This window comes from Stegodyphus dumicola, chromosome 1 (genome assembly GCF_044657685.1).
Source record: "Stegodyphus dumicola isolate Sdum_Otavi_A_Nest chromosome 1, ASM4465768v1".
NCBI classification, from domain to species: domain Eukaryota; kingdom Metazoa; phylum Arthropoda; class Arachnida; order Araneae; family Eresidae; genus Stegodyphus; species Stegodyphus dumicola.
Genome location: NC_140768.1, coordinates 192,479,651 through 192,495,335, shown reverse-complemented (window position 1 = coordinate 192,495,335; position 15,685 = coordinate 192,479,651). Strand labels below are relative to the sequence as shown.

At 34.2% G+C, this 15,685-nt stretch overlaps 1 protein-coding gene across 3 annotated transcripts in view; it reads right to left on the bottom strand.

Annotated features, from left to right (window-relative positions):
* Nucleotides 1-15,685, bottom strand: part of LOC118203294 (endothelin-converting enzyme 1-like) — a 260,831-nt gene that overhangs the window by 192,297 nt on the left and 52,849 nt on the right. For 2 of the 3 annotated variants that reach the window (XM_085824282.1, XM_085824273.1), the window contains exons 5-6: nt 13,399-13,551; nt 11,722-11,802 (exon numbers count right to left, since the gene is read on the bottom strand). In XM_085824282.1, coding sequence (XP_085680408.1) covers nt 11,722-11,802; nt 13,399-13,551 — 234 coding nt within the window. The remainder of the gene's footprint in view (nt 1-11,721; nt 11,803-13,398; nt 13,552-15,685) is intronic. The other variant, XM_085824278.1, reaches the window with a different exon arrangement.

Sequence of the window (15,685 nt, the reverse complement as noted above, 5' to 3'; positions counted from 1 at the left end):
TAATGAAATCTCTGCCCACACCATAATGCTTCTGCCTCATAATACGTGTATGTTCGGTGACGTTTTTGGGATTGATTGCGTGTTCGTTGTTCACGCCATATCCTTATACGCTTGTCATCTGGCTCCAGAGCAAATCTTGACTAATCAGTAAACATTGCATTGCCCCAGTCAGGCACATTCCAATTGACATGTTCCTGGCACCACTGTAATCGTGCCCCCTCTTGATTGGACGGATAGAGGAACAAAAACTCGAGATACCCGGGTATATGGTCCACTCATACGGTCCACTGTAATCTTCGGCGTACAGTGGCGGCAGATATCGCCTTACCAATGGACGCTGTAACCATAGATGTCAATATATCGATCTTCCGCGGGGGTATAATCCTTGGGCGACCGGCTACAGGCCTTCGGACAACTGTCTGTGTGGTTTGGAATTGTTTCCATAAACGTGAAATTACAGAATGATGAACGCCGAAGAAAAGAGCAACATCTGTGATCGACTGTCCTGCTTCAATGCGTACCACAGCCCGCCAGCGCTCAGAATCTTCCATTCGTCTTCTGGAAGTCCTAGAAACACGTATGTCTTGAAACCAAATTGTACGAAAGTTTTAAACACCTTCTATCAGCACTTACAATCAGCTTCTGTAACCCTTCATAAAGCTGGCTTCTTATTAGACTGCCTTTTTTTGCATATTTCTTGACATGAAAGCGCGATTGGCTGTTACCTAACATATTTGCATACTTCCATCTACCTCTGCAGCGAATTGCAAGCTCTTCAATTATGATTGGCTTCCGGAAATTAGCATTTTCCTCTCCATGCTTAACTTTTGGAAGTGAGTGTAATTCACTGTCCATAATACATACAAATTTCATAATATATACACTGCGTACACAATGCTGATATCTCCGAAAACTGCAGGGGGAAAAAGAGAGAGAGAGAAAGCGGGGCTGTAGGGGTTCATGAAATGCTTCAGTACTAGCTTGCTTTGGAAAGCTCACTGTTTTTGTATATTTTCCTTAACTGACTGGAATCTATTCCGCACTGCACAAGTTTGTTCCGAATTATGTACATACATATACCAGAACATCATTGATCAGTAATAATAAGAATGATAACGACGTCATTAGAATTAGATTAATAATATTTTGTTGACTTTACCATGAGCACAGAGAATGATCTCTGGAGACACATGCGTCACGACTTTAAACTAAATGAATATTAAAAATTCAAACTAGAAAGTTTGATTATTATTCGCTAACTAATAAATGAAAGGGAAAGAATTAATTTTTGTCAGCATTCATTGGTGTTTAATTAATAACAAATTACAAAGCGTATAATTCAACATACTACTTTTTTGTCAATAGCATTGTTTCTTACACTTCTTCCTTACATGTTGCACAGGAGATTAATGAATCCTGCATTCATTTGATGATTAAAGTCAGATTTCTACTGAGTGATTAAAAGTCTCATTACCCTTATTACATTGCTGAATTATTATTGCGGGTGCTGATACACATCTCAATCATGGTTGATGAGTCTACTTACACCACGGAGGAATGAATCGTAATGAGCCCATGGAATCGTAATGAGCACAGGAGATTAATGAATCCTGCATTCATTTGATGGTTAAAGTCAGATTTCTACTGAGTGATTAAAAGTCTCATTACCCTTTTTACATTGCTGAATTATTATTGCGGGTGCTGATACACATCTCAATCATGGTTGATGAGTCTACTTACACCACGGAGGAATGAATCGTAATGAGCCCATGGGTTCACGAATGATCCCATAAGAGAAAACCAATGAGAGATGTTCAGCATGATTTCAGAAACCTTACCCTTCAAAACCAACAATTTTACGGTAGAAGAAAAAGCTCTTTGACAACTGGTTGCATAAAAGATACTCATAACGACCACTAACACGAATGAAAACGTGTTTGAAGGCTGCAGCGTCTGTCGAACGTTCGCCAAGAAAGTCCACTCGTAAGCGGTTACAGGAATTGGGTAATCCATACATGACATTATAAAAATATCTGACGGCGGATTTACAATTAAAGGCATCTAAACCTTGGTTTGTAAACGAATTGAGAGACTGTGGCATGGAAAAATGTCAGCAGACGTGTGGGCGAACGTTTAATATTTTTACACCTCTTCCTTCAAGGACGAAAGTGTTTTTATCAGATGCAGTGCAAAAATCATAAATGTTTATTTCTGGAGTAAAGACAACCCATATTTTTATGAAGAACTTGAACAAAAGCCACCACACATCATGATCTGGGCTGCAAAGTCTGCAACCCACTTGGTTGGTTCATATTTCTTTGATGATGCTGTGAATCACATTATGTATCTCACCATGATACGTAACTGGTTTATTCCATATCTGCAAGATCGGGAACTGCTGGGTCGTGCATGGTTCCAGAAAGATGGAGCGCCAGACCATTTTCCTATTGCCGTTAGATAATATCTGAATAAGATATTTCCTGATAAATGGATTAGACGTAGTTCTGCTCATTTGCAGTGGCCCTTTGACCATTTTCCTATTGCCGTTAGATAATATCTGAATAAGATATTTCCTGATAAATGGATTAGACGTAGTTCTGCTCATTTGCAGTGGCCCTTTACAGAGGCCACTGCAGAGTTTTGATCTGTCATCCTGTGTTGGGTGTATATTTAATATTTGCATTTCTTTTTTTCTTTGTATATTTTATTTTCTCACTGTTTAATTTTATGTTGTGATTTACAATAATCTTGCACTGGCAACATGCTTTATATTACTATTGAGTTTGTGCGAATGGCAACAGTTGTTCATGTTTATGTTCCAGCAGAATAGCGTTCTTAGCCGCACTGTGCTGCAGGCAATTTTTCTCTTAAATATTTCATCTTTTAGAATAGCAATAAAGTTTATTATACAAAGCTGATGCTTTTTAGTTCAAGACAACTAGTCGGTTCCCCAGGTGAGGCATTTAATGCTATTTAATGTGTTATTATTATATGCTTTAGAATTGTGTTTAACGATCGGTTGATCTTTACAATATGGTAACTGGTAGTTTGGCGACATTTTGGAGGCGATAAAGGTTACTACCTGGGACTTTGGTAATAATGTGAGCAGTACTCAGTTCCGATTACGCATTATTTTGTGTGAGGGAAATGAGAGATCATGGGATATGTCATGTGATATTAATGGACGAATTACGGTTCTTTAATCGGAAAAGGGGGGAAATCGGGAAAAAATCTGGAAATTCTGTATTTGGCTTTATTCTGTGTTGTGTGAAACAGTGTTCGTGAATTTTTGGATCCCATGGCCGTAACTAAAGTGAATTCGAAATGGGTATTTATGTATGTATTAATTTAATGTATGTGCTCATTTATATTTTAAGTAGTGTTTTTGAATTTAATTATATTTTAATTAATGATAGTTATTTTGTGAATTTTATGTTTGTAGGAATTTGGTACACGTTTAAGTTGAAGTAAACGTGCATGGAAATAATTTAAATATTTGATACTAAGTATTTGTAATGCTTGCGGTATGAATTCGTTGGTGACGTGTATAATGTAATAGATGATTTAGAGGTAAAAGTTTTTGGATATTTTATTTATTTTATATGTGGAAATGTTCATATTTGGAAAGGGTAAATACTTTTTCGCGATCAGGTAATTTCGTATATGTTCTTTTTACCGGGTTTAAAGATTGAGAAAATTGTCATGTATTTTCGTGAAATTTTTCTAATTTATGAGAAAAAAGCAGTGTACATGGATATAGTGAAGAGTGTGCGCAATACCATTTTTGCGCAATTCTGGGATGTTTTAAGTAAAAATAAGTCGACGTGTACATGGTTTAGTGATATTTTAATTAAATGATAGTATTTTTGTGAATTTTATGTTTGTAGGAATTTGGTACACGTTTAAGTTGAAGTAAACGTGCATGGAAATAATTTAAATATTTGATACTAAGTATTTGTAATGCTTGCGGTATGAATTCGTTGGTGACGTGTATAATGTAATAGATGATTTAGAGGTAAAAGTTTTTGGATATTTTATTTATTTTATATGTGGAAATGTTCATATTTGGAAAGGATAAATACTTTTTCGCGATCAGGTAATTTCGTATATGTTCTTTTTGCCGGGTTTAAAGATTGAGAAAATTGTCATGTATTTTCGTGAAATTTTTCTAATTTATGAGAAAAAAGCAGTGTACATGGATATAGTGAAGAGTGTGCGCAATGCCATTTTTGTGCAATTCTGGGATGTTTTTTTAAGTAAAAATAAGTCGGCGTGTACATGGTTTATGTGTATGTGTTATTTTGAAAAACGCGTAAGGAGTATGGTATTGTGCACTTTTTCCCAATTTTGCAGTGAATATTTGTCATGATTAAGCAGTTTTGTTAGATAAAATTTCTAGCATAAGTGTAATTCGGCTAGTAGATTGTTGGAAGAAGTGTTCAGTAGATAAAAAGAAAAGAAACATGTCTTTACTTCGTGAAGACAAAATGGCGGCGGGAAAAAAAATAGAGGGTTGCTGTAGGAGAGTTGGTCGCCAAAAAACGCCAAGTTACCATAATGTAAAGATCAACCTAACGAACTTTTAAGTACTGGTACTGCAAATCGTCTGCGTGACGTCAGAAAGATAAACGGAAATATTTTTTGCTGCTTAAGTATCTTGTTGAAGTTATTTGTGCTTATTAATCATTATTCATGATAATAATGACAGAATTAAGTGAGGCTGATCTTAAAAGATTAAGAGGACGAACGAAATCTACCCTAACGCGGCTTCACAATAGTTTCAGTAATCCGTTAAGTTTAACGGAATTAAAAGCAGGATTAGAAAGGGAATTGAACAAATATTTAAGGAATTTGATCAATATGATGCTGCTTTACCCGAAGAAGCTTCTGAAATTGCTGAATTCGAAGCTAAATATTTTGAAACGAAAGTAATGTAGCAATCCGCCATTGAATCCGTAACGGCCAGAAATGTTTCGATTTCAAATCCCACTGCAGTTGAGGCTAGCTTTAAGCTTCCGCGTGTAAACATTCCAAGTTTCAATGGTAAATATACTGATTGGCTTAATTTTAAAGATCTGTACATGGCGACAGTTCATACCAATCAGTCATTAGCTAAAATTCAGAAATTCCAATATTTGATAGGACTTTTAACAGACGAACCAGCTGCTATTATTAAGCACATTCCAATTTCCGAAACTACATACGATGAGGCTTGGGACAAATTGATGAATCGCTATGATAGAAAAAATCAAATTGTTATGTCGCTTGTCAGAACATTTCTTGAGCAACCCAAAATTACTAGTGCTGATTCTGTTAATTTAAGAAAACTATCTGATACATCTGATGAAGTGGATTAAAATCTCTTGGCAAAAAGGCTTCGTCTAGAGATGTCTGGCTAATTTATTTTTTGTTAGAAAAGGTCGATCCGGAAACGCGCCATTTATGGTCACAAAAAAATGGTGAAGAAGAATTTCCCACCTTAGCATGCTTTTTGGAATTCTTAAACTCAAGATGCGTTTCACTTGAAATGTTAAACACTCATAATACTGAAAAGCGAGTATCACATAAAAATCAGTGCTCTGTTTCGAAGAATGTTTCACATAATAATAAACATTCTGTTTCTAAAATGTCAGCATTGCAATGGTTATCATACTTTATCAAGGTGTTATAAATTTAAAGGTGCAGATATTACGACTAGGAAAAATATCATTCGGAAGAATTTATTATGCTTCAATTGTTTCGGAAATCGTCAATTAAAATTTTGTTCATCACAGAATGTGTGTTCTATTTGCAAAGCAAAACACCATACTTTACTGCATGAAGATATTAAGTAATAACGTAGTTGTGTCAAATTCATCTCCATCTGATGAACAAATTTCGGTACTTTTCCGTTTTGCCAGCGCAAGCGATAAAGTCGCCAATAATGGTACAACCGATGCCAAACAGAATATTCTCGCTGGTAACCTTTTACGCCTCATTTTGAAAACAATTCGCAGCTTTTTTTTTATCAGATTGATTCTTTCTTTCAATACTGGCATATAATTATATAGAATTTTTATCAGATAGTTCAGGTTTATGTCTAAGGCCACTTTTGGTAATTAAGTCAATTAGGATACAATCACAGCGCTTACCCGGAGCCGAAAATATAGAAAAGGTAAAGTCAACGGTTAAATTCATCAATTCTAATGAGAATGCATTAGAGAAGTAAAGCACTGCAGTATTACATAATTTCTGAGTAAGCTATTCGTACGAATTGAAATATTTCTTGCATTTAAACTTGTGTTCCAAATTAAGATTTAACTTGAAATTAATGTAGATAATTACTGAGAGCATTAGATTTTTGTAGAGTAGTTTACGTGAGATGAGATCGCTTGGGGTCACGTGATATGAACCGGCGAATCACGATGTTGAACCATGAAAGCATAGTAAATTCTTAAATTAACGTCTTTTTACAAATTTATTGCCTTTATTTATTGGCTTTTTATATAATTTTAAGCGATATTAAAATGTTTATGCCTTCAAAAAAAAGAATTCTTAGAACTAACATTTTTTAAATATTTTTATGTGTATAAATAATATGTGTATTTTTATGTTGTCGCCAATAAAGTCTGCTTGGCGAGATTTGCGCCGGCGAAACGGAAAAGTACCCAAATTTCTAATTCAGACGAACAAAATAATATTTCCGAATTTTTCTATTCAGGGTCAGAGTACTTCATTTTTACCAACGGCGGCAGTAATAATTTATGATTCTGCTGGTCAAGGTCACGAATGCATCATTCTTTTTGACAGTGGAAGTGAAGCTTCTTTCATCAGTGAATCATTTATTCGACAATTAAATATACGCAGACAGAATGCCCGTATTTGCGTAAAGGGACTTGGTGATTCTGAAGCAGCTTTGACTCATGGTTAGATAAATGTAAAATTGTTTCCGAAATCTGAGTTGGAAAAAAAAATGGTGTTTTAATACAAGCATATATTCTTAAAAAATTAACTTCGCATTTGCCTTCAGTAAAGATTGACAGCAAAGACCTTGATTCTTTGAATTCAATTAATCTTGCAGATCCGAATTTCAGTTTCCGAATATCAATTTCACCGAAGCAAATAGACATGATAATTGGAACTGACTATTTCTTTTCTCTGCTTCAGCCAGGGCAGATTGTTGGCTACAAAAATGTAATTGCACAAAATACTATTTTTGGTTGGGTTGTATCTGGCAGAATTAAAACAGAAGGCAATATTCCGCATCCCATTAGAGTTAATCGCATTAGTTTACATATTGAGGATAACGTCGATGCAACACTTAAGCGTTTTTGGGAGTTGGAAGAATTAACGTTCCAAAATCAGAAGTCAACGGTTGAAGAAGAGTTTTGTGAGAAGCATTTTAAAGAAAACTATCGAGTAAACGAAAACGGCAGATTTGTTGTCCGACTGCCAATTTTGAGTAAAGCTGAAGAGTTAGGGGACTCCCGACCTTTAGCTATCCCCCCCCCTCGTCTTCTATCCATGGAAAGAAAATTTGATTTAGACAAAGAACTTTGTAGGCAATATAAGGAGTTTATGCAAGAATACGAAACTTTAAATCATATGGTTCCAGTTGTTGAGAATGAAAATATAAGCAAGTATATTATCTACCGCATCATGCGGTTGTTAAACCAAGTAGCTCTACCACTAAACTTCGTGTAGTATTTGACGGATCATGTAAACCTAAAAATTCAGTTTCTTTGAACTCTGTTTTAGGGGTAGGTGCAACACTACAACGAGATATATTTTCAATATTGATCAATTTTCTTATACATAAAATAACTTTTTCTGCTGACATAGAAAAAATGTACCGCTAGATTTTAGTAGATAATGAGGATCAACATTTACAAAGAATTGTTTGGAGAGAATCTGTTAATTCAAAAATGAAGACATATAAATTATGTACAGTTACTTATGGCACTGCATCTGCACCATTTTTAGCAACACGCTGTTTGTGGCAAATTGCTTTGGATGCAGAACAGGATCATCCTCATGTATCTTCCGTTCTTAAAAATGATTTCTATGTAGATGATTGTTTATCTGGAGCAAACAGTTTATAGAAAGCAGTTGACCTATGTTCTAAGCTTTCACAGCTATTAGAAAAACGTGGATTTAATTTAAGGAAATGGAGATCAAACTGCTCAAAGCTTCTCGAAAATTTATCCATTGATAATCATGAAGAAGGTGACCTGGAAGTTCACTCAGATGAATGTGCCAAAACTTTAGGGCTGTTTTGGAACTCTACAGAAGATGTATTTTTATTTAACATTTCTATGGATTTCAGGACTGAAATTACTAAAAGAAGGTTCATTTCTCAATCTTCTAAAATCTTTGATCCTCTTGGCTTGCTATCACCATGTACAGTCAAGTTGAAAGTGTTTTATCAGCAGCTTTGGTTTTTAAAACTTGATTGGGATGCCCCACTGCCTAAAGAATGGGAAGAGAAGTTGCAACGACTTCAAGAAGATCTTAAGGTTCTCGAAAATGTTAAAATTTCGAAGTGGCTTCAAACTACGTCTAACCACATCTATCTGCATGGTTTTTGTGACGCGTCAGAATCTGCTTACGCTGCTGTCATCTATTGTGTTCAACCAACATCTCACGACAGAAATGAAGTCAATTTGGTAGTTGCTAAAACCACAGTTGCTCCCATTAAACAAGTGTCCATACCTAGACTGGAACTCCTAGGTGCATAGCTCCTTGTCAGATTAATCAAAGCTGTCCGTAAAGCCTTCTCCAGTACTGAAATTTCCTTTCACGCTTGGACTGACTCTAAGGTTGTTCTCTGTTGGTTAGCAGCTCATCCTCGAAAATGGAAGCCTTTGCAAACAGGACTTCAGAAATATTAGATGCTATTCCCAATCAACAGTGGAGCTATATTTCGTCGAAACAAAATTCTGCCGATCTTTCTTCTAGAGGAATCGATCTGACCAAACATATCCCTATGGTGGCATGGGCCATCATTCTTAGCTTTCGACGGTTCAAAGTGGCCTCTACAATGTTCTGTCAGTAATGAGACCAACAGTGATGCAACTGTCTTAGCTGAACAAAGGACAAAATCAATTTTTTGTACAACAGCTTATTTGACTAATGGCACTCTGGACAATTTATTTCAGAACTGTTCTTCTTTATCTAAAATAGTTAATGTAATTTCTTTTTGTTTAAGATTTATTTCTAGGAGCAAAGAACGGGTCTTTGGTTCTGAAGATAATAGGTTAAAATATCCTGCAGTAGTACCTTCATCTAATGAAAGGCAAGAAGCTATGAAGTTGATCATTAAATGGATCCAGTTTGTGCACTTCCATAAAGATATAAGGGATCTCAAAAATAATTCATCTTTAAGTCCTAAAAGTGTTTTAAGCTCACTTTTTCCTTTTCTAGATGATTTTGGTGTTTTACGGGTGGGACGTCGGCTGCAAAATTCTGACTTATCATTCAATGCTAAACATCCCATAATTATCCCAGGTCAACACAGGATTGCCTTGTTACTTGTTAAACAATATCATGTAACTTAATCAGGGCCCATTTTACTAGCTAACATTTTAAAGCAAAACTATTGGATTGTAAATGGTAAGAAACTTATTCAGTCTTTTATTCATAAATGTATTGTTTGTCACATATATAAATTATCATCTAATAATCAATTAATGGGAAACTTACCAAAACAAAGAGTAACACTTGAGAGACCATTTTTTAGCACAGGTATTGATTATGGCGGTCCTGTAATTTTGAAATGTTACAAAGGTCGTTGCTTTAAGACCACTAAAGGTTATATAGCTTTGTTTGTATGTCTAACTACCAAAGCTTAACCATATTGAGGTAGTTAGCGACTTAACTGCAGATTCTTTCATTGCTGCTCTTAGGCGATTTGTATCAAGGCGTGGTACACCTCGATACTTATTTTCGTATAATGGTGCAAACTTTGTTGGCGCAAAAAGAAAATTGTCCGAATTGCACACTCTGCTACTTTCACTTAACAGCAATGAATTGATTTTAAATTATTTGGCTGAAAATACTATGGAATGGAGAATGATTCCACCTGCTTCTCCCCACTTTGGTGGTTTGTGGGAGTCAAGTCCATAAAATTTCATTTGAAAAGAATGATAGGAGAGACAAAGTTAACATTTGAAGAGTTAACTACTTTACTAACTCAAATTGAAGCTGTGTTAAATTCATGCCCCTTATCTAAAACTAATCACAATGATGTAGGTAATTTAGATGCTTTGACTCCATCACATTTTTTAACTGGGGATGTTATTACTAGCATCCCAGAACAGGATTTTTCTAATATTCCCAAACCCACTTTATTAAAACGATGGGAATTATTACATCAAATGAAACAAGGCTTTTGGAAGAGATGTTATAAGGAGTATTTAAATTCCTTACAACAAAGATACAAATGGAAGCAACAACTTCCAAATTTGTCTGTAGGTGATATTGTATTAATTAAGGAGGACAACATGCCTCCTGGTGTTTGGCCTTTAGGTTGCATTGTTGAAATCCATCCAGGAAAGGATGGCAATGTTACAGTTGTTACAGTAAAAACTGTTAATGGTTATTTTAAAAGACCTATAGTAAAACTTTTACCATTGCCATTGCATCGGGAATGATCTATTGTTAATGCAATGGCAAGGGTGGGAGTTAATGTTGGATGTATATTTAATATTTGCATTTCTTTTTTCTTTGTATATTTTATTTTCTCACTGTTTAATTTTATGTTGTGATTTACAATAATCTTGCACTGGCAACATGCTTTATATTACTATTGAGTTTGTGCGAATGGCAACAGTTGTTCATGTTTATGTTCCAGCAGAATAGCGTTCTTAGCCGCACTGTGCTGCAGGCAATTTTTCTCTTAAATATTTCCATCTTTTAAAATATCAATAAAGTTTATTATACAAAGCTGATGCTTTTTAGTTCAAGACAACTATCCTGCGACAATGCATTATGAGATTTTATTAAACAGAAGGTTGCTGCCACACATTACGAGACAGTTGACGAACTTAAGGATGTTGTGCGACGTGTATTTATTGCCATCATGCCAGCAATGTTGAGAAGAATTTTACATCGTACATGGAGTAGAATCCTACTATGAAAACAATGGTATACACACAGACACTCTGCAAAAAATAATAAAGATTAGTAAGAGTTCTTCAAAGTTGTCCTCTGCCACGATCCCACTTTAATACAGTACGGCTTTCTAAGAATATGTAGACACGCGATAAGAGGTAACGGTACTTTCTGATCACTCTGTAGAAGCAATGTACTATTACATTTTCAAAAATCTTAATGCGTTTTTGTATTATTATTATTTTATCTGAAGCAGAATGCTACAGATGCTACAGAAATTGCACTGTTCAAAATCTCAGGTACTTGAATTTCAAGAGTAGCCACTTATTCAAATACTTCATACCAAAGATTTCTGAATTTTCAGATCATCGTCCGAAGAGAAATCCGTAGCAACTGAAGTTCTTACAAAATTAATTCTGTAAAACATTTTAATGAAACTTTGTCTACAAGCTAATTTGATTGATGGTTTTGGTGGAATGACACTGGTTTGACAACATTTTGTTTAAAAACTAGAAGCAGATGTACTAAACTATTCAAATTCAACAAATCACAGATAATTTCTTTCTAAAATTACAAATTAAACAGCAAACAGTACTAAAATCTGTTATAGACATTTTATTGGCAACTTACTATCATTCATGCAAGAATCGTAAACAATTTTCATTTTCTCGGTTGAGCTTTCGGGAGCACCTTCTGCCTTGTCAAGGATATCTGCAAAGATGTAAAATAAAAGTATAACATCGCTGTATATTCATTAGACTAAGTAAGACTAAGATTAAGTAAAACAAAATGTTGTTTTGCTTATAATACCTCGAAGTACAAACAAGTTATCTTTACAGAATCTGTGTTCAAAATATCCAAAATAAGTAAATGAGATTACTTTAAATATATATAACAATTTAACCCATTGCCGTTTTCTATGATTTCATTGCTAATTTATTACAATTAACATACTGGCTCAAATATAAAACAGCTTCACATGCATAAAGATTCTGAACTTTTGAAGATGTTTTTAGAAGAAAAATTAGTGCTTGGATATAAGAGGACCTTATATGAGGCTGATATGTTGAAAATATTTTTCAAAGAAAAATCGTGCTTTAAATAGAATACTTTGAGGTACTAACAAGTAAATAGGTTTCATTTTAATGTGTAATTTATGGGTTACATAAATATATTTTTAAATGCTAGGATGTATTTATTACAAGTTTATATGTTAATTTTTAATATTTAGTTCCTTATGATAACTTTTTAGCCAAATGTCAACAACTCGAAGAATAGTCACTGTTTTCCGTTAGCGATACAACCCTTTCTGTTATAAAGAAATGTCAAAAACAAGAAGGAACATTATTGCCAATCATGATGAATTTTATGAGTTGGCAATAGTAGGTATTATTTTCATTTAAAAATAAAAGCTCACATCAGTGTAATTTGTCAAACAGTTTAAATGTTCAGACATTTAACCTGTTTTTTCTAATTTTTGAAGTTCTTTGACATGTTAGAATGTCTCCCCCCAATTTGTTATCATATCATATTTCTCATTTCGGGTAATTCAAACTCACTCGAGAAGAAAAACTGTAAATTAGTTGACGTGAAGAAGAGATTAAGAATGAATACATATAAGCTCGCGTTTAACTTTATTAAAAGTTAATGAGTATTGCTGAATTAAATTTCTGTTTCACCTGCGTTAAAGTAAAGCTCGCCTTTAATCACTTTTATTTGCACCACTGAGTGGGCTTGCTTGAGCTGTAGACTTGGCAAATGTAATTCCGAATTTGTTATTGTAATTACTGGTAAAGAATACCTACAGTCCAGGAGATACTATCTCAAGTTGATTAGAATGCTGCAGTTTTTACGTTCAACAAATTGCAACCTTCAAGAAACAGCAGCTTATGATTGAAACTGTATTTAAGTTATAACCCTCCCCTCCAAGTTGTAGATCAATAAACTTCAGTTATTGCATAATTAGTGACGCATTTAATAGGCGACGCTCATCGTTAAGTGAACTTGTTTCAACAGCACATGGTTAGGTTAGTCAACAGTTGCTAGAGTTTCATCAAAGAATTTATGAGAATAAGGGGATGTATATGATTTTCAAAGGCATGTTTTAAGAGAAAAAAATATGCTGTATTTAGATCAATACGGTAACTATTTTGTAGAGTCTAATAACATTCCTTTTTAATATGATCCTCCTATGAAAAATTGTATGTACTGGTGAACTGCAGAAATTTTACTTTTAAAAGAAGTCATCTTTTTTTAAGATAATTTCATCAGTGAAGGGATAGAAAAATTTCTTGAAAGAAAAGTCACCTTTTAACATATTTTTAAGACTTAATTCCATAGATGTAAGGACAGAATAAGTGTCATTGATTCTGAATCTATTCCTCCATCCACCACAGGAAAAGGCATAAAAGTCTTCACAAGGATCTACATTCTCGTCCATCAGGCTCAAAATAAAATCTGCTAGAAATAAATACATATTTTTTTAAATACATAAGAGCGGGGGTACACAAAATCCTGTTAAGCGACAAAAATAAATGATACGAATGAGTATCATTTATCCCGCAGCTAACATAAATTTGTAAACGTATATTAAGTTAATGAAATCATGTCAAATAATAAAAATGTAGTGCCAAATTTACTAAAAGAATCTTATTTTCACATAAACATAAAGAAGTTTGTATGGTCACCGAAAATAGCCTCATTTTGCTTCAGTCTGCGATAAATACATGTCATTAAAAAGCAATATCAAAATAACGGCATTTTTAAAGGCTTAAATCAAATCTAAAATTCAGGCTTATGAGATAAAAAAAATATATATATAATAGGGTAAGACTTAAATGTGAGAACTTAAATGTGCTACACTTCTACCGCGCAACGTAACAACAGACTAATTCAACCAATGAATTCCAGAGAATAAAAATGAGCTGTCAATCCATTTCTATCTGCTGATATGTGAACTTTGAAGTTACTCTTCATAAATTTCACAAAACATCATATAGAAATTAGCCATATTTACTTTGGTTCTTGCTGTAAAGATGTATAGAACATTACTTCGTTGTTGGCACAAATGGGGGGGGGGGGGGGGGCTATGATCATGATTTTAGATTACGAGTCGAATGACAAAGATTCACTTGGTTTTAAAACATTATAACGTTTGGTATGTTTTGCAACCATTCAATAGTAATCAAACTCTTGGTAGACGCTAAGTGAATTATCTTTAAGTCTAAAATAACAGCTGAAACTTGCAAAGCGCTTAAAAGACTCTTTTATTTAAAACTAAGAAGGACAAAAGGCACACTTGGTGCTTATAAGCTCCAGCAGCACTTAATGGAGAGATAACTTAAAGTAATAGTCAGTTCAGATGTAATTAAATTTAATAAACTAGTACTCAAAGCTACACAAATCAATTTAACGCAAAGTGGGCCACTTATCTAATCCGCATGGAGATTCAGTATTGGCAATTTTAATGCAAGGCTAAGACTACAAATCTTATCTCAACCTACTTAGTCACAAAAGTAAGTATGCAGAGTGTATGTGATGATGTCCTATGAAAAAAAAAAACAGACCTACAATATTAGAGTTTTCAAATTAACGATTTATTTCGATTACAGCAAAATCGAGCTTAATAACAAAATGAAAAGTAATTAAAAAAATTAAAAAATTTAATTAACAAGATGAGCTTAACTTAAAATAGGATGTATGTAATTTACATCATAAAAGTAAGTATGCAAACAAAAACAAAGACATTATTTTACAATTTTTCAAAAAAATTAGTAATTTGTTGGATAGCCTTTGGCCTTTATAACACCTCTCAATCTAGATGGCACTGATTTTACTAAATTTTGAGTGACAGAAGATGGTATTTTCTGCCACTCCTCCAAAAGGGCTTTTTTTAGATCATTCTTAGTTTTGATCTTTTGCTTTCTAATTTGGCGATCGAGATATTCCCACAAGTGTTCAGTGGGATTAAGATCAGGTGACTTCGGTAGGGTTTTTAGCTGTTTTCGCACGTGATATAACAGACATTCCCGAACAACCCGTGCAGTATGTTTGGGATCATTATCTTACTGGAAAGTGAGGGATCCATCGAGTCCCAATTTAGAAGCACTTTGGCTTAGATTATTCTTTAAAATATTCAAATAGCTATGTTGATTCATTATTCCGTCGATTTTAACTAAATTTCCTACTCCAGTTGCTGCCATGCAACCCCAAACCATAATCGAACCACCACCGTGTTTTACAGTTCCTCTCATGTTCTTTGGTTCTAGAACTGCATTTGCTTTCCTCCAAACTTTTTGGTGTCCATCTGACCCGTGGATGTTGAATTTACTTTCATCCGAAAAAATCACGGAATTCCAAAAATTTGTGTCCTGCTTTACATTTTTTTTTTTTTTTTTGCAAAATCTATTCTCTTTTTGCGATTCACTTTGCTAACAAATGGTTTTCTTCGCATATTTCGACCATGGTATCCTGCCTTCCGTAACACACGGCGAATTGTTTCGGGATTGCATGACTTCGCAAAATTGTTTTTCACATCAGTTGTCAATTTTGGTTCATTAATCGTCGGATTTTTTTTTCACCTTTCCAACAATAA